We start from the raw sequence: 22,035 nt of genomic DNA on the forward strand, positions 1-22,035 counted from the left end.
AGCTCTCTCTACAGAGAACATGACGTGAGCCAAACACAATGCTAGGCACTGGCAGGGGGTATTTATCTGGATTCTCAGTGCCTGGCGCCCAGGACTGCTCGGTGAGTTCAGTTGTATGTCTGAGAGCTGAGGAAACTTGCCCAAAGACACACAATTTAAACACACAATTTTATAGGATTTACTATTGTCAGGCCCTAACCTCAAGTTGTTCCCAGTACAGTCCGCTGGCATGCCCTGGCAGGTGAAAAAAATCTCCTTTCATGTGCACTAGCCTGTTTTGTAGGCTCTGCCAGCTGGGTCAATCCTCCTCCTTATAAAAATTGCTGAGGACAGTCTGTTGTGTTGCCCTTAACATCCCATTTGAGTCATTTCTTTTTAATATTTAAAATGAGAAAATTCGTCTTTTATGAAGAGTCGATCTCTCTCTTCTATCACATAACACAAATAAAATAGCCTCTTTGTGTTTCCTCTTTCTCTCTGGCTGCCAGGAAGCTCAGAGACAAGTAATAGTTTTATAGTGGGAGTGAAGAGTCGGTATATTTCCTTCTCACACCCATGTATGGGGCTACTTGAACCGAAACCTTGGGTCCTTTATGAGAAGAGCAGACGTAAATAAACATTTATGTCACAAGCCCTGGGGAGAAGATTAAGAAAGAACCCAGGTTTGAGAGCAGAAGGCTTGGGCAGATCCCTCACCCTCTCTGAGCCTCAGACCCCTCCTCAGCAGCCCAGCCCCTTGGACAGAGGCAGTTCTCTGGTGAGGAAGACTCCTGCAGAGGCCTTGGGGAGGTCACGGTCAACATCCTCCCTGCTCGTAACCTTGAACGCATTCACACTCCAGACTGCGTGGCTAGAATTTTTATTTTCAAAGAGAAGTCTGAAAAAGGAATGTTCATGTGAAATCTCCTGTCTTTTAAATGTTGCCAACTAATTTGCATTTTTTTTTTTTCCAAAACATCGTATTGGACAAACCAGACTTGGCTGCAGGCCAGACCTAGCTCGAGGCCCTCCCCAGCTCAGCGATCAAGTCCAATCCACCAGCACTGGTAGGGTGGGTCTGTTTGGTGTGTTTGGGCTGGGGGTGGAGGAGCAGTTTACATCATTCCTTCTGACCCCTGCCTTTCCCCCAACAACATCCCAAGAAAGCCGCCTTGTTCTGTGATGACCTGAGCCCAGGTCATGTTGGTCCAAGTGGGCCCTGACCCAAACTGGACCACGCATAAGATCCTGTCCCAGCCTTGAGTGATTGTTTTAAAATGGGAAGTGGGCACCTGACCTAAGATGAGCCGATGAATCTCTCCCCAGGCGCATTTGCATTTCAGGCCAGAGAGGCAGAGGTATTTTTCTAGTGACTGTAAAACTTGTCAGCAGATGGCTGCTACGCCATCCATGATGGAGAGGTTGTGGGGGGGAGGAGTTTGGCTCATGAAGTGGGCGCACAGAAGCAAGAATAAAAAACAGCGAAAGACTCCTAAGGGGGTCTTTCTAGCCCTACAGAGCAGGGCCCAAACACCCTAGTGTCCTCACGATAACTCCCCGTTCTTACCTAAGCGAGTTGAGCTGAGATGTCTGTCCCTTGTGATCATCAGTCCTAACTCATACACGTGGCTTCTGCTGGGGCCCTTCCAGTCCTGCCTCTGACCACGCTGGGAAACGGTTTTCTGGTACGTGGCAGCACCGAGCTTGTCGTCCTGGCTTCCCAGCTCCCACCCGCCCCCCCACCGTCCCCCCACCCACTCCACCCCCGCGTCTCACACCTCCGCTCCCTTAAATTAGCATTGACGGAACTCCTGAAGTCCAGAGCTGCACAATGGAAGAAGTTTAGTCCCTCGGAAGGGAGCCCAGAATACCACAGGAATGGTACAGCAAGAGAAACTGAGGCAGTGTGGGACTAGCTATCCAGCAGGTGGAGCTGGCCCCCCTCGTTCTTGCAGGGGGTGATTTGAAAGGGACTGGAAAGGCCCCACCCTCCAATGGGTCCTTAGAGCACCCACTCACCTGCCCGCCCCTGCCACACCCTGCCTGCCCTGGCAGCCCATACTCTGAGCCCCAGCTCCCATGCTCACCAAACTCTGGGGGTCCTGTCTACCCTTGCCCTCCCTCAGCCAATAGCAGCTAACGCAACCCCCACCCCCTACAGACCACGTGATTAGTAGCTCTGACTCCTTCCTGGCTCCAATGGCAGGTCCCAGAGGTGCCTGGCAATCAGGGCACTGCATCCCTTGAGCTCACGCACCCTGGGGGCCCATGGGAGTCCACCCCCTGAGCTTTTGCTGAAAGAAGACGTATGCTGTCCCCTGAAATCAGACACTAAGAGCTGTGTGAGCCTGGGACTCCCAGGGCACGTGACCACCATGTGGAGAGAGTCCACCCGAGAATGAAGCCCATTCAAGGGGAGGCAAGACTGAGCGAGACAGAGACGGATGGAGAGAGGGTGTGTCCGGGACGTCCATGAGCCCTAGGGTCCATGAGCCCTAGGGTCCAGCCCGAGTCCACAACCGAATCCTTTTATTTCAGCTGTTTTCAGTTTGGTCTCTTGCGCCTACAAGAGTCCTGGGCGACAGTGAGGGGAGGCCGCCTGGCTGGGAAATCTCCGCCGGCTGCAAAGTGTTCTGCCGGGTGGGAGGTCAGGGCTATAAGACTCAGGAACAGCAGCACCAGGCCCAGGCGAGGCAAGCGAGGCCCCCAGGGCACAGAACTGAAGGAGGCACGCGGCTGTGACCCTGAGGTGCCTCTCTTGCCTCCCCCTAAGCCGGCTCTGCAAGACAGCACGTGGGTTTGCCCCAGGAAGGAAGAACAGCCCTGCCTGCAGAGGTGAGAGAAGGCAGCTCGGCCTGCGTTGACTCCTTAGATGGGGCATGCGCGAGAGCAAGCCCTGGTCTGGGGTCTGGACAGCCAGTCCACATCTCAGCCCACTGCCCTGTGGCCTCAGAAAAATCCCTATGAAAATGAAACGGTAGCTGTGTCCAAGTGTTCTTTCCCTTTTGAAGAAGTGAACTTTTTAAATGGACACACAGCCACCCAGCTAAAGACTACCCTTCCCAGCCTCCCTTGCAGCTAGGCATGGTCATGTGACTAAGTATTGACCAGTAGGATGTAAGGGGAAGTAAGGGGTACAGCCATCAGGCAGTATCTCTCAAGGGAGGGGGTGGCCCCTTCCACATCCCCTCCTCCCTGCTGCTCCAGATATAGAGAATGTTCCTGAATGATGCCAACATCCTGGGCACAGCGAAGCAGCCATAAGGGAGCAACTCAGGTCCCTGAACACGGTGTGGAACTGGCCCCCAGGCCAGCTCTGGACAACCACCCCACAGAGTATACCCTGGGAAAGAAAGAACATTCTATTTGGTGTAAGACCCTGTTATTTTGCATCTCTGTGCCTGAATTTATATCCTAACTGGTTCTCTACCCCAGGGATTCCACTTAGCACGTTTGGTTGTCCTGACTGGGGGGAGGGGACAAGCGCTTCTGGGTAGAGACCAGAGGTGCTCAACATCCTGCAACACACAGGACAGCCCCCACGACAGAGAGCGGTCTAGTCTGGAATGTCAAGGGCCAGATTCAGTGTCCCCATCCCTAAAATGGGGAGTATTGAGCTATCATGTTTTCTATGAGGGTCAGTGAGATCATAGACATGGCCCGATTTGGGGGGAAGAAGACAGTCTGCAAAGATAGTCCTAAGTCTTTTTATTGCAATAAATTACGATGGAAGCCCCAGAGGAGAGAGCTGTGTCCACAGTCAGGCAACAGCTGTCCACACAGGAGCAAGGCCCCAGGGTGGGGTTAGGGTTCTGGGGGGCCTGGCTCAGGGGGTTCTGGGCTCCACTCTACAAGTGCAATACAGGACCTGGGGGTGGGGTACAGGCAGGGGTTCTTGCCACCTGCCTCAGCCTTGGGGAAGGGGAGGGTAGGGGAGTCCAGCAGAGGGAGGGAGGTGAAAACTGCTACTGGCGGCCATTGCAGGGCCCACCGAGCTCGCCCCATCCCCGCCACTTTCCGCCCTGCCCAGGGCTCCATTCCCCTCTCACGTATATACATGCTCTCCTCCCCTCCATGTGCCTGCCCCTCCCCAGACTGCCTCTCTCTCCCTCTCTCTCTCTCTCTCTCTCCTCTCTCTCTCTCTCTCTCTCACACACACACACACACACACACACACACACACACCCCTCCTTCCTTATGGTTTTGCCCCTCTGCACACCTCTCCACATACACCAGTGCCAAGCCCGAGTCCAGGGGGTCAGTGCGGGACTGTACCAAGCTGACATCCCTCCAGATGGGGCCTCTGCTTGGGTCAGCTGTGAAGCTGGCCACGTGAAGCTGTGGGGCTGGTGCCATTGGGTGGAGTGGGGTCTGAGAGTAACTGGGGATTCAGTGAGGAGATGGGAGATCTGCAACTCAGGACTCCAGGACTCCAGGTGGAGGGAGGGGCAGGAGTGCTAGGCAGCACAAATGGACGTCCCCAAGGTGGGCATGGGGTGAGCTAGCTTGACATGGGGAGCAAGCCTAGGCCCAACAGCAGCGACACCCTGAAGAACCCAGGTGCCCTATCTGTTCACAGCCAGGGTCTGCCCGGAGCACCCAGGGGCCTCTGATGAGAGGCCCAGGCCTGAAGGACCAGAGGTCATCCTCCCTACACCCCCAGGTCTCCGGGGTGGGTGAAGTGGGGGATGGTGCCCAGTGCCCAACCTCCAGCCCAGAGCCAGTTCAGCTCAGACCTCTGGGCCCCCAAAAGCCAAGTTGTCGCGGACCATCAGTGTCTTGCGGAGGTCACGGTCCACCATGGGACGCTGCACGCGCCACTTGTGTGCCTCCTGCAGGCCAGGCTCGAAGTAGTAGATGCAGGCACCGAAGCCCACCAGGATGAGGACGGAGATGACCAGGTAGACAGGCACGAACCAGTCCAGGAAGTGTGGCATCGTGGCGGCCTCAGCTGCTGAGACACGGGTGGTGAGGGCCAGCAGTGGGACCCTTGTCCTGCCCACCCACCTGAGGAGGTCTGTGGAGGTTGACAGAGCCAGGAGGTCCGAGCATCACTTTACGGATAGGAAGACTGAAGCTCAGGATAGCGAGGGGCAGTGCCTGATCAAGACAAGGCCCCCTGACCAAGCACAGAGCTGCCCCATCACAAGAGGCCCACCCAGCCTCTACTCGCCCTTAAAGAAGGAGGTTGACAGCTCTGGCTTAGCCGCAGTCCAGGCACACGTGCCCTCAGGCAAGCTGCCTTACCTCTCAGGGCCTCAGTGACACTAACAGTCTAGTGGGGATTCGCTAAGGTGACTGACCCCTCGGAGCTCTCAGTGGAGGACAGCTTGGGCGATGTCCCCTCTGAGCCACCCCTCCTGGCCTCCGCTGTGCAGTTGCAGAGGCTGCTGCTTGCCATGCCCCTCACAGATGAGTGGGTCACCGGCCACCCGCACATCCTGGCCAGGTGTGGCTCGTGAAAAGAAAGCACGGTGAACAAACACCCATCCCCAGGGGACCCGGTTGAAATCAACAGGGGCCGCCTAAGCTCCCGAATTCAGGCCCATGCCCATTTTACAATTATGAGAGTACGGACACAGGCACCAGCCCCCAAAACTTGGGCCTTTGTTTCCACATCTGTAAACTGGGAATGAAAACAGTGCCTAGGTCACAGGGCTGTTGAGGCTGTTAAATAAGTTAATTTATGTGAAATGTTCAGAACCAACGCCCGATATACAACAACTGCTACGGAGTAGTTTGTTCTTATTCTCTGAGCCTCGGTTTCCTTATTTGTAAAAGAGGGACCGAAGTAGGACCCACTTTTCAAGGTCATTGTGAATGGTAAACAAGACAATGCCTAAATTTAGCACCATGTTGCCTGGTACAGAATCAGCCCTCAGCGAATGTCAACTATAGCTATTTCCAGTGACCCAGAGGCTGGAAAGCAGGAAAGTGAGAATTAGCTGGTATAAAGTGCTTCACAAATATTACATACACCCAGACTCCTTAGAAGGGTCCAAAGCGCTCACATTTGCCCTTTGCCAACCTGCCAGCCTCATCTCCCACCCTACGTGCCATCACGTGGAACCGTTTGTCTGTCACCTATGTGTACCTGCGTGTTATATGGTCCCCATCTCCATGTGTCCTTTCATTTTCCCTGGAATGTCCTTTGTATTCATGCTCACATGGCAAACTCCTATCCACACTTCAAAAGCCAGATCACAGATCATCTCCTCCAGAAATGAGATAAAGCAGGACCCATTTCACCCATCCTTAAACTCTCCCTCAGCTATAAGAAAGGGTAGGGTGAGGAGCCCCCCTCTGCTTGCCGGGCAGGGAGAGAACTGTCGGAAAGTGTTCACAACTCTTACGACAGGCCTATGGGGCAGGCGTGACTGTCCACACGTCACAGATAGGTTTACTAACTTGCCCTGGGTATCCCGACCGGGAAGTGACAGAGCTGGACCCCAAACCCCAGCGATGTCCTGAGGTTTGAGTCCTCCTGGTGCGGGGAAGACACATGAGCAAAGGCCCACCTTGGCTTCTGGGGAGGGAGGAAGGGGGCTGGATGAAACGACCTCCGGGGAAGGCTGAAGAGAAGCCCCGCTTCTGGGACCTCCGGCTCCAAATCCAGTTCCTCTTGTCCCCCTACTTTTGCGGGGGCTCTGCCAGGTAGGCTGTGACCTGCAGGAGGGAAAGACAGGCTTGCCAGTCCTGTGTCCATCGGAGCCCCTCCCCTGACCCCCAGAGTCCCCATCAGCTGTTCTGAAGCATGGACACGTCTCGAGGTGCCCTATTCATGCAGGAATCAAATGAAGAGTGTGCTAATGGCCCAAAGTCAGGGCTACCGCGGTGCCCTCCTTCCCATCTACCCTTCTAGACCACCGAAGACAGGATTCAGAATTGCCTGGTGCTGCCTGGGTTGGGCAGTGGTGGGGAGGTGGGGAAGGGGGTCCCCGAGCAGGAAGGCTGTTCCAAAATAGCCTGATCAAAGCCAAGGTGATTTGTACCCCCTCCCCTGACCCCAGCCAGGACCCCTTTCAGCTCGAATGTGAGAATGGGGTGCTCCACGTTCAGAGCAGAAGCCATTTCAGATGCAATGTTGTGGCTCTGTGGAGCGGAGTTCAGGGTCCCCCAACCTCTCTGCCCTATGAACAAAATTAGGCATTCCAGGGCACACTGAAGACCCCTAGCCCTTTGCCTGGCTTCTCAGGGGACTGAAGCAAAACACTCACTGGCCCTCTTTGAGACCTTGGGCCACTCCTCGCCTTCTCTGGACCTCAGGGTTCCCCATGCACAGTGATGAGGTGGGGTGGGGGTTACCAGATGATCTACAAGTAATTTTCCAGCCCCATTCCAGCCAAAGTCTTAACCAGAACAATTGCCCTCCCTGACCCCCGAGCCCACAGCACCTCTCAGTCTGCCACCCACTGCGTGCCCCCAGACCCACCTCACGCCCTGCAGATACCTGCTTCAGGGGCCCTGCCCTGAGCTCACTGCCTCGGCCTCAGCGGCTCAGTGTGGGCCCCATGGACTCAGTCGCAGCTTCTGTCTCCAGAGACACTGCCTCCAGAGACATCTGTGGCAGTGCTGGGTGCTGGAGGCAGAGGAAGGGCGAGGCCAGTGTCCCCCATGGAAGACAGAGCTCAGGCCCAGGGCTCTGAGAGGGACGGGAGGCAGCAGTCCTGGGATGGCTCAGCACCCTGGTACCTCTCCCTGCCCATGGGAGACGCTTCCTTCTGCCTCCCACCCTCAGATGGCAGGAGGTGGGACCTGTCTCAGCCAATCAGCAGCCTGGTAGAGCAAGGGCTTTATCCTCTGTTGCTCTGGCAACCAGCCCTCTACACTCCTTGCACTGTGCACGTGATACAGAGATGACAGGCAGGACAGGTTTGAGGGATTCTGGAGAGGGATAGGAGCCGCCCAGCAAGCCGCTGGTCCTCATGGCTGGTGCCTGGGGAGCAGGAAACCCAGCTGAAATAACTGGGAGGGTTTGAAGTCTTGCCGTTTGAGGGTAGGGAGAGATTGGCATCCCTGGCAAGTGGGTGGGGACACGGGCAGTGACCAGTAGAGCCAAGGAATCATATGACATAGCAGGAAGATCCAAGATTGAGCCTGAGAGTCTGGACGCATTGGTCCAACATAGCATTTGCCACGTGCCAGACACAGCTTTCAGTGCTTTATTCATGTTAACCCATTTATCGGTCCCTCACGGTCACACAGCAAGAAAGTCACAATGCCAGGGTCCGAGCCTTCAGGCTTCCACACAGGGGCTGCCTCTCCCGGTTCTGCTCCACAGCCACATAGCCCCCCTGGCTGGGATATGGCCTGAGAGAGTTGTGGATCCCAGGCACTGAGCACCCCCACATGCCAGGGACGGTCCCCACATCACTTCCTTTGGTGGTCCGACTGGGTCGGTGTTGCGAGCCCACCGTGGGGTGAGGCAGCTACAGCTCACAGAGGTAAAGCTGCTCACCTTCTCCTTCTAGGTCACCCAGTTTCCCAGTGACAAAGCTAAGGAGGGAGTGGGGGTAGGGGTGGGAGAGGTCCACCTCCCAAGCCTGGGTCCTCCCTCCTGTGTCCTAGACAGTGTTTGCAAAGTGCCGGGCGCCTGGTGAGCATTCTGTAAACAGCCATTGTCTCAGGAGGAGAGAGCGGCCCCAGAGGACCATGGGGCTCGGAAGAGGCTGTGGGGTGAGATGACTTCAGGATCCTGGGTCCCCACCCCGCAGACACCCTGCCAGTTCTGGAACCGTCTGGGCCCCTACAAGGGTGGTGGGTCCTCTCCAGCATATGTGGGGCAAGAGGAGTGAGCTTGAGTTCACAGAGGGGTTCTTACTGAGAAATAAGGCATATTCGGCAAAATGCAAGTCTTAAGTGATGAATTTTTACCTCTGTACACACCTGTGCACTCACCACCCAGATCAATGTCTAAGGAATTTCCATTACCCCAGACAGTCCCCTGAAAGTCTTTGCCAGTCAATAGACCTTCCCGAAGACAGCCGCTGATCTGATTTCTATCACCATCGACTAGTTTTGCCTATAGTTGTATTTTGTATCAATGGATTCACACCGTGCACACTCCTTAGTGTCTGGCTTCGGTGGCTCGGCACAGTGCTCCCGCCATTCGCTGACGCTGCACTTATCGGGGCCACGACTTGTTCCTCTCTTCACCGCTGAAAGACATTTGGGTTGTCGCCAGTGTTGGGCTGTTATGAGCAAAGTTGCCGAAGAGCTGCCCCACAGCCTGGAGTAGGGGGGCAGAGGGGAGTCGGGAGAGGGATATGCAGAAACTTAGGAGGGCTACAGGTTTGCTCGTTATCTTGATTGCGGTGGTGGCTTTCTAGATGTACACGTCATAACTTATCAAATTGTATATTTTATGTGAAGCATATTATATGTCAATTAGACTTTAATAAATCTGTAAAGAAATGTGCTCAGTGGCCTTTAGATATATTTTTTTAGACCCATGATTCTTTACTCACACAAAAACTTATGGGAAGCCCAATAAGTAATAGAGATAAAGCCAGTGAAGCTTCTGTGAAATGGTGGGTGGGCCTCCTGGTGCTGGCCTTCCCGCCAATCCCTACCTCACATCATATCGTGGATCCCACACACGACTGTCTCCTATCACACGGCCCGCAGGACAAGCACCTACTCACCCTGATGTCTCAGCCAACAATCACTCCCCAACAATCACTCCCGTCGCAGGAGCTCCCCAGGGGTCCTTCGTGCACCTTCGTCTGGGCTCCCGCTGCTCCAGGTGGCTCTCGCCCACTGCACTGCCTTGGGTTGTTGTCATCCGCCTGTCCGCCACTGATAACTCCCTGGAGCAGGGACGACACGTCTGGTGCCGAGCTCACTCGTGCCAGCACCAGGCCTGGCCCAAGGCGAGCACTCAGCACATGTTGACTGACTGGCTCTCAGCTCGGTCCCTCCTGGAAAGTGCTGACTGGGGGCCAGAATCTTTCCATGACTCTCTGTGGGCCTCAGTCACCTGGCCCTCAGTCACCTCTCTAGCCTCGTCTCCTTCCAACCATCTCTTCATTCCATCTGCTTCAGCCACTGGCCTCCTTGCTGTTCCTCAGAAGTGTCAGGAATTCTCCTGGGTGTCTTAGCTCTTGCTGCTCCTTCTGCCTGCAGCCTCTTCTTCAATATACTTAATTGGTTCCTCTCTCACTGAATTCAGGTATCTGCTCAAACATCACCTTCTTATAGAGGCCTCCCCTGGCCTCAGAGAGCTTCTTCCTACCCATCTTTATGTATCCCTGGCCTGTCTTATTTATTTTCATAGTACTCACCACTACCTGACTTTTCGAGGAGTCCCCTCCACATCCCTCGCCATGGGGAATCAAGCACCACCTGTGCTGGGGTGGGGGTTCCATGAAGCCATTTACTTCCAGCTCTTTCTAAGCAAAATATAATTAGTTTCATCTGCAGTGAGAAAAATTTAGGTTAAACAGGGAGTATGCCTCTGCTCTCCCAGATGTCACAGCAATGAGGGCACTGTGTCATCACAGTCTGACGCCCCCTTCACACTGAGTTGACCAATGATATCTGATTCACCCATGTGCTCAGGGTGAGGTGTTGGGTCTGCCCTAGGAAATATTGAATAATTCACTGAGAATGAGTGAATGAACGTAAACCAATGCATTCATTCAACAAATGTTTATTGAGCAACTACGATGTACCAGGCATCTTACTCTCTAGTTGGAGAGACGATGAACAAGTAATTATATAACTGTTGGGAGAAGCCATCTGCCATGGGCCCCGAATGTCCCTGAAGTATGCCAACGAAGCAAGGTCCTGAAAGCTCTTTACCCAGGCCATTTATCAGGGCTGTGTTTGTAGCCAGGTACCCTGAGAGATGAGGTAACATCTCTCCCGGACAAAGAACAGGCCTACCACTCACTATAAAAGCAGCGAATCTCTAATTCACTCATGCCATACATGAGGTGTACAGGCATCCATGCTGGATCTTCTGCGGGGGATGGAGCACATGGGGAATTGACACCAACAAACACGAAGCCCTGGCTACTGCTTTTACCCTGAGTAATAAAGTCATTTGTCTCCTACAGAGAGCTTCGTGTCTTCTGCCAGCATCTATGAAATAGCAACAGACTATTACTAAACAACAATAAGCAGTTTATTAGTTTGTAAATATAGTAAAATCTGAGGCTGCACAGTTCTTGGTGATATGTGAAGAGATTAGTGTTATTGAGAAAATAGAGCAGAACAAGAGAGATAGGGTATATGGGGGGCTTGCTATTTTAGACAGGTCGTTAAGAAAGCCCCTCCGATAAGGTGACATTGGAGCGGAAATATGAGTAAATGAAGAAACAAGCCACGTGACAGTCTAGGAGAAGAGCATTTCAGCCAGAGGGAACCATAGGGGCAAAGGTCCTGAGGTAGGAGGATATTTGGAATAGTTGAGGAGCAGCCTAATGGCCCATGTGGCTAGAGGGCGTATTAGAGGGAGAAGCGCCAAGGACGAGGTCAGGAGATTGTCGGGGGCTGGACTCCGCTAAGTCTCAAAGGTCATGTAAAGCGCTTGCAATGTACTCTGAGACGGGAACTCCTGGTGGGTTTTGATCAGAGAAGTGGCCGGCTCTGATCTCTGTTTTAAAAAGATGATTGATTGCTGTGTGGAGAATACCTCGTAGCCCTGCGGACGAGAGCGGAAGCAGGGAGCCAATGAGAAGGCTGCTATAATAGTCCCGGGGGGAGACTGCGGAGGCTTGTCCTGGAGGTAGTAGTGGAGGCAGTGAGAAGTGGTCAGCTTCCCGATACGTTTTAAAATTAGAACCCACAGGCTTATTTAAGGATTGGATGTGGACTGTGAAGAAGAGGAGCCAAGAATGACCTCAAGTTGCTGCAAGGATGCAGTCGACGGAGATGGGAAAGACGTGGGAGGGGCAGGTTTGGAAGAAATCAAGAGTTCGGTGAATGAGCATGAATGAACGAAAATGAACTAAGGAATCACTGAATACCTTCTTTCGCTGAGGAGTGAAATAAAAGGCCTACTACTATCTCATGGGCAGCACCTTAAGCATCTTGGGGCCGGCGCTGGAACACACGCCCAGAAAAAGGAGGTAGCGGTTCCTTTAAGAGGGCCCCGCCCCGCGAAACCCCGCCCAGAGACGGTCACGTGCCCCTCGGGGATTACTAAGGGCCGGACTCAGGGCGGTTTGAAAGCAAGGCGCGCACCGCTAAAGCGGCGGTTCGGCCTGCGCCTGGGATGTCGGTGTTGCGGCCGCAGGGCCAGCTGCCTGAGCTGAACACGGCCACCGTCTTGGTAGGCATCAGCAGCCCCGCTTCCCCGCCGGCCTTCCCTCCTTGGCCGTGCCTCAGCCGCTTGGTTCCCTGCGCTCTCTGGGGTGCTGGCGCTCGCTGTTCCGGCAGGGTGTGGTGGGCGGGACGGCCCCATTCTGAGCCAATCGGAGTAGCCTCCCTCTGAGGCTCAAGGACGCCCTCACCAATAGGTGCGCGCCGGGCAGGGTGCCGGGTGGCTGAGTTCGGCGCCGGGCGGGGACTTGGTTTTCCCGCTTAGTCGAGTCCGGCCTCCCGGAGTGGCCAGGCCGTCCGAGGGAGGGTCCGGGAGGTAGTAAGTGCTGTGCGGACAGGACCGGAGCGGGTGCAAACCTCGAGCCCTCACCCTGTGCCTGGCGGAGCCCTCTTTCGGTAAATGACGACCTGCGCCCTGGAGCCAGGATGCTGGGAGTCGCGGCCGCCTTCGGTGCGTGCCGGGATGCCCAGGCCCTCCAGAGGAACTGCTGTGCAAAGATGTCAATCGGCCGCCTTCTCTCTCTGGGCAGCTGGTGGGCACAGAGGATGCGCTTCTGCAGCAGCTGGCCGATTCGATGCTCAAAGAGGACTGCGCCTCCATGCTGAAGGTGTAAGTGGCTGAGGCTGGTGTCCGATCAGTCGGCAGTGGTCTGAACTCTGGCCTGGGCGTGAGAGAGGAGCCGCCCGGAGAGGCGGGCGCAGGTGGGGCGGGTTGGCCAACCCCTTAACCCTCCTTAACGGGTGATCTGTCCTCACTGACCCTGCCGACCTCTAGTAGCACCCCGTCTAAGATATCCTCCATCACTCTCTGTCACACACCTGTTCTCTTCCTCTAGCACTTATCACCATAAGAAATTTCCTTGTTCACCTGTTCATTTATTTAAATTGGGTATTTGACAACCAGGAACCAAGTTCAGATGAGAATGGTGAGGGTGACTTGTCCAAGGTTACACAGCTGGTAATTGGCAGAGGTGGGATTTGAGCCCACTTCTATCACACTCCAAAGGAGTACAGTCTTAACGCTAAATGTCACAGTCCATCACCCCTGTGGTATGAGCCTGGTATCCCTGCCAGCATGCAGTGTAGCTAGCCCCATGCTGTTTTTATTTAAAACTCCCTTTTGCTAAGACAGTTACTAAACAGAGCTCCTCTCTGGCAGAGGGAGCCGGGTGGGAGTAATCTGAATGGGACTGGCTCTGCCCAGCCCCAGCCCTGTACTCGCCTGAGAGTCTTGCCCACAGTGGATCAGGCGAATAGGTGAAGAGCCTTTGACAGCCGCTTCCCCTTTAAAGGGCAGCATGTGAATGATGACTAGGATGTGGGTACGTATATCTTTAGTCCTGCGATTTCTTGTTTTTCAGCCACTTGGCACAGTCCCTCCCCCTGCCCTCCAATGTGAATCGCCCCCGAATTGACCTGATTGTGTTCGTGGTCAACCTTCACAGCAAATACAGGTGAGGGCCAGAGGATGGGGCTGTTGGGGCTCAGGCGTGCTTGGTGTACCTGGCTCTGGGCTGTGCTGGGGCCGTGACCTCACTTATGATAGGAAGGATAGGAGACAGAGAGGGGCTGCCTGGGATTAACCTAGAGGGTAAGTGTTGGGGAGCCAATGGCCAGTGCAAGATGTTTACAAGGCACTGATAAATCAGTGTCATCTGTCATTTAGCTAATGCTCTCTGAGGCCTACTCTGTATCCCTGACAGCAGGCACAGAGATGAATGAGACACACCACTGTTCTCAGCGTGCTCCTGGCCCACTGGGGGAAGGGCCGGACTTTTGAACAAAGAAGGAAATGTTGAGCTGTGAGAGCCCAAAAAAGACCTCTGATTCTCAGGACTTAGGTCAGGGTAGACTTTCCGGTGGAGGTGACACCTAAATTGACACCTGGAAGATGAGAAGGAGCTAGCCAGGTGAATGAGCAGAATGTTCCAGGTGAAGATAATATAAGGGGTATAGTGTGTTGAGAGGGCTGTTAAGGTCAAGAGCCCAGTCTAGTGTGGGGACATGGCAACAGCAGCATGAGTGGTGGTGACACTTGTGGCCTGGCCTCCCTATGGTGCTGGCAACCCTGGGGACAGGACCACAGCCAGCTTTAAGGGGACAAAAGGAAGGTCTGCCCTCTCCCTCTTGGGGGATGGCTGACTGAGCTTAGGCAGGGCACAGGGTCTAGCACAGAAAGCAGTGCAGACACCAAGTGGTCGTCTGGGGGGGTTGAGAGAAGGCTGTAGTTGTCACACCTGGGAACCCAGGGGCAGAGACGCCAGGTACATGTGGCAGCAGGATTAAGTCCAGACTGGCCACCTGACCAGTGGGAAGAGTCAGCAGTGACTTGGGCCCCTGGCGGGGCCAAGCCAGGGCTGAGATCTGCCATGTTGGCTGGTGGTCCTGGCTCAGCAGACTTGTTGCTCTTTGGGGGGCTGTCTCTCTGTTCACCAGAAGGAACACCAGCTGGCCTTTGGAGAGATCTCGCTCTACAGCCACACTTAGGGACATGGCCATCGTTGCTATTGGCCTTGTTCATTCAGGGCAAAACCTTGGCACGGGCCACCTGACCAAGATGGCTTTTTGGCCAGGAGGCAACAGATTCACTCCCTGGACACCAGTGCACAAAAGCCTTGGCCCAGGAGGTCAAGGCACCCTTGTTTAAATACTGTAACCTTATTAGCAAGCAACCTGGCAATACCTGTGTGCATTTGTTAAAAATATACAGTGACCCAGCTATTCTGCTGTTCTGCAGAAACATTTGCTTGGGCATGTAAGGATGCGTGTAAACAAATGTTCACACATCTTTGTAATGGCGAAGAGCTGGAGACCACACAAGTGTTCATTGCTGGGAAAACAGCATGGCGCTTTGCTCGTCCCAAAGAATGCAACATGCATCGAACCCGACTAAACCCAACTCGGTGCTTATACCTATCACTGTCTGTATTTGCTTGTGAATAAAATTCTAGAAGAATTATACCCTAAACCGTCGGCATCAGTTACCACTGGGGAGTTGAGACCAAAGGCCGGGGCTGGAGAGGGGGACTTACTTTTTACTTATACACCCATATTTACTATTTGATTATCTTACGAGCTTGACTCACTTTGTGATTAAAAGTAGTTTTAAAAAATGAAATGACAAAATATTCCTCTAGGGCAGTTTCCTGTCACTTTTCTCTCATTCTCTGGCCTGTCTGGAGTGAGGAGCGGGGACTCTGCCTTCTCGGTTGTAAGGTTTGTCCTCTGGTTTGTTTTCTCGCCCTGGCCTGGCCACCGCAGCCTTCAGAACGTGGCGGAGTCCCTGCGCCATGTGGATGCCACCTTCTTCCTGGGGAAGGTTTGCTTCCTCGCCACGGGCGGTAAGTGCGTCAGTCACGGGCAATGTGGTAGACCCCTTGCTAAGGCGGCCTGGGTGACGGACAGACCACGTGCTTAGGAATCTGACCTGCCGTCGGCCTTTCTAACGGCACATCTGAGCAGGTCACACTGCTGAGGCCATCGCTTAGAGTTGCGTGGTGGTACGCTGTGGCCCAGACCCCTGGAAGGGCACAGCGTGGTTTGCAGTGTGGCCTCTGCCTTCCTGTCACACCTCCCTATCCGCTCCCATTCTTTGGTTCAGCTTGTAGTTAGTTCTCTGAGCAAGTCCTGCCGTCTCTGCGACTTTGTAGTATTGACAGGGGAAATAATGACAGCTGACCCTCACTGAGCACTCACTGTACGCCAGACACTTCTAGGTGCTTTGTTTCCGTGTCACTTAGTCTTCACAACAAACGACCCTTTGAGCTAGGTATTATTATCTCTGTTTTATGGCCGAGGAAACTGCTCACGAGGTTAGGTAACGCCCAAGACTCCATAGCTAAAAAGTGGTCACATATCTGAGCCATGTGGCTTCTCTCAAATCCTGTCTTCCGCTCTGTACCTAGCCATTCCCTCTTGTCTGCATCCTGGGGGGGAGCCTCCCTGACCAGCTCCGCAGGCTGGGCCCTCGGGGTACCCAGCCCACAGGTGCCTGTCAGACCCTCCCTGCCCTTCCACCTGTACTGATGGGGTGTCTGACTTGTCTGCATCTTGAGCTGAACTGCGAGCTCCTTTTGGGGAAGGCCTGGCACAGATTATTCTCAGTAAGCCTTGGTGAACAAATGAATGCCTGGTCATTTCTGTATATCAAGTCTCTGCATCCACATAGTAACTCCGTGGGATGGGGCTGTTATTGGCCTCATTTTAAAGATGAAGAAACTCATGTTTTCATAAAGCACTTGCTCAAAGTCCTTTCAGCCTCATTTTCTAATCTGATGATCCTGACCGCCCTGAAAAGAAGATAGAACAGGATTGTCACCCCACCGACTAGTCAGAAACTGAGGCCCGGAGAGGGGAAGTGAGTTCCTTAGCCCAGTGCTTCCTAGATTCAGCCAGGAAGGTGGAGATTGCAGCCCGCAGCACTCACGGCTTCTTTGCAGCTGGGCGGGACAGCCACTGCAGCATTCACCGGAACACCGTGCTGAAGCTGGCCCAGACCTACCGGAGCCCCCTGCTCTTCTGTGACCTGGAGGTGAGGACTCTGATCATGCGGCCGGCCATGGGGAAAGGACAGTCCCACACCCTGGGCACGTCGGGAATGCTTGTTTGAGGATCGCCAAGTACCGAGTGAGGGGGTCTCGGTTTGAATCCTGGCTTTTCCACTCGCTGGCTATGACGTGGGGTGGTCATCCTAAGCCGGGGGTGCACACATGTGAAGTGGGGTGATGACATACGTTCATCTCGAGTGTCTCTCACAGGCCAGGTGCTATCACTGTCGCCTCACTTTTTTGGGGGGTTTTGTTTTCTCTCCACCCATCGCTAGGTCTTGGGTGCTCATTTGTGGATCTGTGCTAATATTCCACTCTCCTGCTGGGGTGTAAGTGCCGTGAAGCCAGGCGTCTTGTCTGTCTCATTAACCGGCGCGTCCTCCTGTCCTCCGCCGGTCGGAATGCCCAGCGTCCCCCTCACCCCCCTGATCGCAGACGTCCAGTCCCAGGCGGGGGCAGGGCACCCAACGGGCAGCGAGAACAGTGGGCGGCTGGGTGGGTAGATGCCGGATGCAGACGTATGGTGTTGGTTCTGTAGGTGTTTCTCTCAAGCCCTAATCGTGGGGGTTCCGGACAGACTTCTGTTTTGCCGATAAGTTTTGCTCTTCCGCTTCTCCTTCTGCAGTCTGACGTTACAGCCCATAGCGCTCGTGACTCTGCTAAAAAGTCCTCCCCAGGAGTTGTGCCGTCCTCTCTGGGAGGTCTGCCGAGGACGCCCAGGGCCTGGGCCGCCCCACCATGCACCAGGCCTGCTCGATTGGTTTTAGGGTCCGTTTACTGGTTTTGACGTTCGTTGTGAAGAGTTGTGTTGCAGCGCTGTTCTGGGTCTGACACCTGTTCCAAAGGCAAAGTGGTGTCACACAGAGAGAGCTGTCAGCACCCGGCCCTTCACCCCGGTCCTGACTAGGGGTGCTTCTTCTGATCTGAAAGCAGAATTCAGGGGATCTGCGAACTGGGCAAGAACAAAATTACTTTTTTCTTTTTTTTCAAGTAACCTCTAAGTGAAATTTAGCATTATGAATGTAGGCGAGAGTTGTCACTGGTATTAGCAGAATCTGTGACTGTTGCCAGTGGAAATGGCAGATGTTGCCGTATCACGTGAGGACCAGTCTGATCTCATTAGCCCACCACTTCCCCAGTCGCTGGCCCTGCCCGACATTGCGCTATTCAGCGCCTCAGTACAGGTGCACACGCTCTCACAGGTGTGTTTTTCATATCGGGTGACTATTTTAAGAACCCCTGACTAGACCAGTGCTCTGATCTCACAGATCAGAGGCCCGGGGTATGCCTGGAGTGCTGGCCCCTGCCAGGCTTTCTTCACAAACCTCTGAGAAACAGACCCAAGGTTGGGAGAAGCAGCGACCTGCTGACAGCCACACAGCTAATAAGTAAGCGGTAGGGCCAGCAGGTTGTTATGATCGCTGTGGCCTGCTGACCGTGGCTTTAAACAAGTCACACACACACCCCCGAAACGCAGCTTTAGTCTTCTTATCTCTAAAAGAGAATCAATTTTTGCTCCACAGCTCAGGTGCACGTGGGTGCACGGAGGTGGCCACTTAGCTACTGTGGTGATGGGTAGTGCAGTTCTGTGTGTGGCCAGGAGGTGGCAGGCCACGCCAGGTCCTGGGTTACCCGGGAGCCTGAGAACCGTTAAGGCCTGTGACCGGCCATTTCCAGCCAGCAGCAGACCTCCTGAGAACACAGACCCCGTCTCCCTCAGAGGGGGCACCCAGTGTTTGGGCCGTCATCGCTCTCCGTACCTGTGTTGTCTTCTGCAGGGCTCACTCCTCCCTATTTTGAGGGCTTCGTGTGGCAGGAATTATCATCTCATTTTACACGTGAGGAAACCCACTCAGCGAGGTGTGGGATTCGCCCAGTAAGATTATTTCCTAGCTCTGCTGCTAGGGCCTTGCTGGCCCCTGAGAACACAGATGAGTCAGACACTGGCCCTGCCCACCCAGAGTCCGGTGAGCTAGATGGACATGTAACATACACAACAGCAGAAAGGTTTGCAGAGCTTGCAAGCCTGGCAGTGGGATCAAGTCACTGCTTCCTGTAGGTGACCGGCCGTCGTGATGTGGTCGGACTCAGGCTTGGGGGCACATCTCTGGAGTGTGCTGTGTGCATTGGGAGAGGCCTGGCAGGGGCAGGGGGCAGGCTGTGGAGCCTGAGCGAGATCAGCAGCTTGGAGGTGCGTTTCCGAGGCAAAGGCCGCAGAACTTAATGTAAGAGGATCTATCCAGCAAATATTTCTTATGTATCTACGGTGCTCCAAGCAGTGTTCTAGGCACGAGGGGTGCAGCAGAGAACAAAACTGTAAAAAAATAATCCCAGCTCTATTTAGTGGAGAAAAGAGACGTAGAGACGTAATGTGTTAGGAGGAGGGACGTGACATGTCCGGTGGCGGTAAAGCAGTAAGATTTACACAGGGTGACAGGGGAGCGGGTGACCATTAAGTAAAGGCTTAAAGGAAGTGAGAAGGTGAGCTGAGCAGGCTCCTGGTGGGAAGCACGCTGGGCAGGAGAAACAGCAAGTGCAAAGGCCCTGAGCTTGGAACTCGCCCGGTGTGTTCGCGGCCCCCGGGGAGGCGTGGGTGGCCCAAGCAGAGCACACAAGGGGCAGGGTAGCGGGACAGGAGCCCGAGTGGCAGTGAGGCCAGGTCAGAGGGGCCGTGTGGGTCGTAGCAAAGGCAGTGGCTTTTACTCCGAGAAAAACTGCAGCCACCGGAGGGCGCGGGGCCGGGGAGGGGTGTCGCCTGACTCGGGTTTTAAATAGATCCCTCCAGCTGTTGGGGAGAGAGGACTGAAAGGAGGCGAAGGCGGAAGCAGGGAGCCGGCCCGGGGCTATTTCTGGAAGAGTTCGCAGTGGCCAGGACTCAGTGGTGTCCGGGGAAGAGGGAGGTGGGACAGTCTGCGGTGCTGGGTGTTCCAGGGTGGCGCCAGCCCAGTGCTGGTGGCCTGGAGATGAGGCGTGAGAGTGGCCAGGGTCAAGGATGACTCGAGTTTCTGGCCTTTGACTGAGATGGGGGCACGACCGCAGGAGGAGCGTGTTTGGGGGACCCTCGGGGCCTCTACTTTGGACGTGCTGAGATAAGGTGTCTGCTAGATGACTGTGCAGAATCGAGTGAGCAGCCGATCCATGCGTCTGACACTCGGAGGAGAGGTCTGGGGGTATAATTTGGGGTTCAGATGGTTTTAGAGCCACGGAACTGGACAAGGCCACCGAGGGAGTGAGTGTGGGGAGAACAGCCCCAGCATTTAGCTGTTGGACGATGAGCTGGGAGCAGCCTGTGGGGTGGGGGGAAAAGCTGGCCACGTGCGGGGTCCCGAGAGCCGGGGCGAAGGGCCTTTCAAGGCGGGAGGGAGGGGCTGCATCAGACTCCGCGGAGAGGAGAATCTTGGTGAGAATGAGGCCAGTGCAATGAGGACTGAGACTCTACCTCTGGGTTCAGAACCGAGGAGGTGACAAGTGACAAATGGTGAGAGTAAGCAGGAGGACTTGAGGATACCCCAATCTCTAGTCTGGGCGACTAGGTGAATAATGACGCCCTCCCTCCCGTGAGTGAGGGGACAGGGGAAGGAGGGGGGCCGACCACCGTGGCCGGAGGAGGACATCCGAGCATCGCCGTTTGTTCTCCAGCAAACACTTATGGGGCGTCTCTTGCCTTATCTGCCCCGAGAACAGTCCCGTTGCCGCCTCCGAACCCCACAGCTCCTGGGGCCCAGCGGCCCTTCAAAAGCCCTGATAAAGGAGCTCTCGATGGCATCTGCCTGTCCCCAGTGAGGGCCACCCTCTATCCAGCCCTCCTTTTCATCCCTGTGAGTGTCCTTCTCTGGTCCCAGATAAGGACCCTTTGGGGCCTCTGCCTCCTGGGTGTTGGCTGGCACCAGCCCTGGTTCAGATGCCAGCTCTGTGGTCACTAACTCTGTGTCTCTAGACAGGCCACCTAACCTCGCCAGCCCTGTTGCTGAGCCTTCGGTCCTCTGGTGTCCCTGTGAAGGGCTCAGTGAGCGGAGGTGGTTGGCAGCTGCTGGGTGAGGTGTGCATGGACAGGGCATGGCCGTGACAGGCAGTGGTGTGCTGCGCTGTCCCCACGTCTCAGCCCCCAGCTGTCCTCAGGGAGCCTGTGTGGCTGCTCTGAGTAAGGGGAGCCACACAGGTGCTGCCTCACCCTTGTCCTCTGCTCTCTCTTGCAGGTGGAAGGCTTGCGGGCCACCATGGCGCAGCGTCTGGTACGCATGCTGCAGATCTGCGCTGGCCACGTGCCCGGCGTCTCGGCCCTCAACCTGCTGTCTCTGATGAGGTGCTCCGAGAACCCCTTCCAGGAGGACCTGTGAGTGCTGCCGGGCTGCCCTCCCCATGGCCTGATCCCTGGTCCGTAAATATTCACTGTGGCTGAAGACCCAGTCAGGACTTGACAGGCCCTGTGTCAGCCGCAGTCACTTCCCTGCAGGACCCAAAGTCCTCCAGGCACCAGCAGGGAGTGCTGGGGGGGGGCGCATCCAGCTGGTGGGACCAGCCCCCTCACACTCCCCCACTCACTCCCACAGAGCCCCAGGTCTGTATCCATCTGACGTGTTCCATCTCCACTTAAGGCTTCATCTGAACAAAGGGTCTGTGGCTAAAAACAGTTTGAAAATCACTGGTCTCATCCACCACTTTGATTCTGCAGACGAACTGACTCAGAACAATTAAGAGTTGGGTCGGGGAGGGGGGCGAGGCCTCTGTGAGCCCAGCCTGAGTCCGCATCTGGGCCTGGCCATTCATAGAGAACCTGGCGGTTCGGTTTCGCCAGGTAAAAGTGAGGTCGTTCTACCTCGTGTCGTGAGGATTGAATGAAATGACAGAGGTGGCCGCGTTCCTTGTGCTGGCTTACATGCTGATGTGTTTCTTAATAAACTGTGTTAACGGCTCACACAGTGCCAGGTGAGCACTCAGTGAACAGTGACTATTATTTGAAATCACACAGAGCTAAGTTCAAAAACGGGCCCAAATCCAGGATTACGCTGCTTAAATTCATACGTTCGTGACAGTTAGGCGAGAGAAGCTGGCCCGAGGGCTGCTTTCTGGGTTGGCAGTGCCAGCTCATGCACTGACTGTTGCTTTTCTTCTTTCTTGGGTCTCGTTAGAATCTGTGGACGCGCCGGGATCGGAACCCAGAAATCCTGTCAGCCAGGTCGGGTCCCCTGCATCTCCCCTGTACCTGGCTGGACACATGGGAGCTTGGTGGGTGGGGGAGGTC

The 22,035-nt window shown here is 54.9% G+C and overlaps 1 protein-coding gene and 1 long non-coding RNA gene across 5 annotated transcripts; one reads left to right on the forward strand and one right to left on the reverse strand.

Annotated features, from left to right (window-relative positions):
- Positions 1-4,094: 4,094 nt before the first annotated feature.
- LOC120602777 (uncharacterized) lies at positions 4,095-7,686 on the reverse strand. Of its 3 annotated transcripts, XR_005652842.1 has the most exons (4): positions 7,430-7,686; positions 6,498-6,645; positions 4,141-4,930; positions 4,095-4,109 (listed from the first exon to the last, which is right to left on the reverse strand). It is a non-coding gene; the product is annotated as an uncharacterized LOC120602777 (long non-coding RNA). The 3 variants fall into 3 exon arrangements; XR_005652841.1 differs by lacking the exon at positions 4,095-4,109 and having other exon boundaries at positions 4,121-4,930; XR_005652843.1 differs by lacking the exon at positions 4,095-4,109 and having other exon boundaries at positions 4,121-4,930; positions 7,412-7,686.
- A 4,414-nt stretch (positions 7,687-12,100) lies between these two features.
- On the forward strand, positions 12,101-21,735 carry CENPM (centromere protein M). Of its 2 annotated transcripts, none has more exons than XM_039863315.1 (6): positions 12,101-12,256; positions 12,777-12,856; positions 13,608-13,700; positions 15,508-15,587; positions 16,686-16,777; positions 20,990-21,735. In XM_039863315.1, exons 1-6 carry the CDS (start codon positions 12,200-12,202, stop codon positions 21,128-21,130), a joined length of 543 nt encoding a protein of 180 aa, XP_039719249.1. In that variant the 5' UTR covers positions 12,101-12,199; the 3' UTR covers positions 21,131-21,735. The 2 variants fall into 2 exon arrangements, with proteins under 2 accessions (XP_039719249.1, XP_039719250.1); XM_039863316.1 differs by lacking the exon at positions 12,101-12,256 and adding an exon at positions 12,352-12,642.
- The last annotated feature ends 300 nt before the right edge of the window (positions 21,736-22,035 follow it).

Source organism: Pteropus medius, unplaced genomic scaffold (genome assembly GCF_902729225.1).
Source record: "Pteropus medius unplaced genomic scaffold, Ma_sr-lr_union100, whole genome shotgun sequence".
Lineage (NCBI taxonomy): Eukaryota > Metazoa > Chordata > Mammalia > Chiroptera > Pteropodidae > Pteropus > Pteropus medius.

Excerpts from the sequence above, each read along its gene's own strand:
- CENPM (XM_039863315.1), top strand. The coding sequence starts at position 12,200 with ATGTCGGTGTTGCGGCCGCAGGGCCAGCTGCCTGAGCTGAACACGGCC. Across the intron at positions 12,257-12,776 it reads TGAACACGGCCACCGTCTTG|CTGGTGGGCACAGAGGATGC; the intron begins GTAGGCATCAGC and ends CTCTCTGGGCAG. Across the intron at positions 12,857-13,607 it reads TGCGCCTCCATGCTGAAGGT|CCACTTGGCACAGTCCCTCC; the intron begins GTAAGTGGCTGA and ends CTTGTTTTTCAG.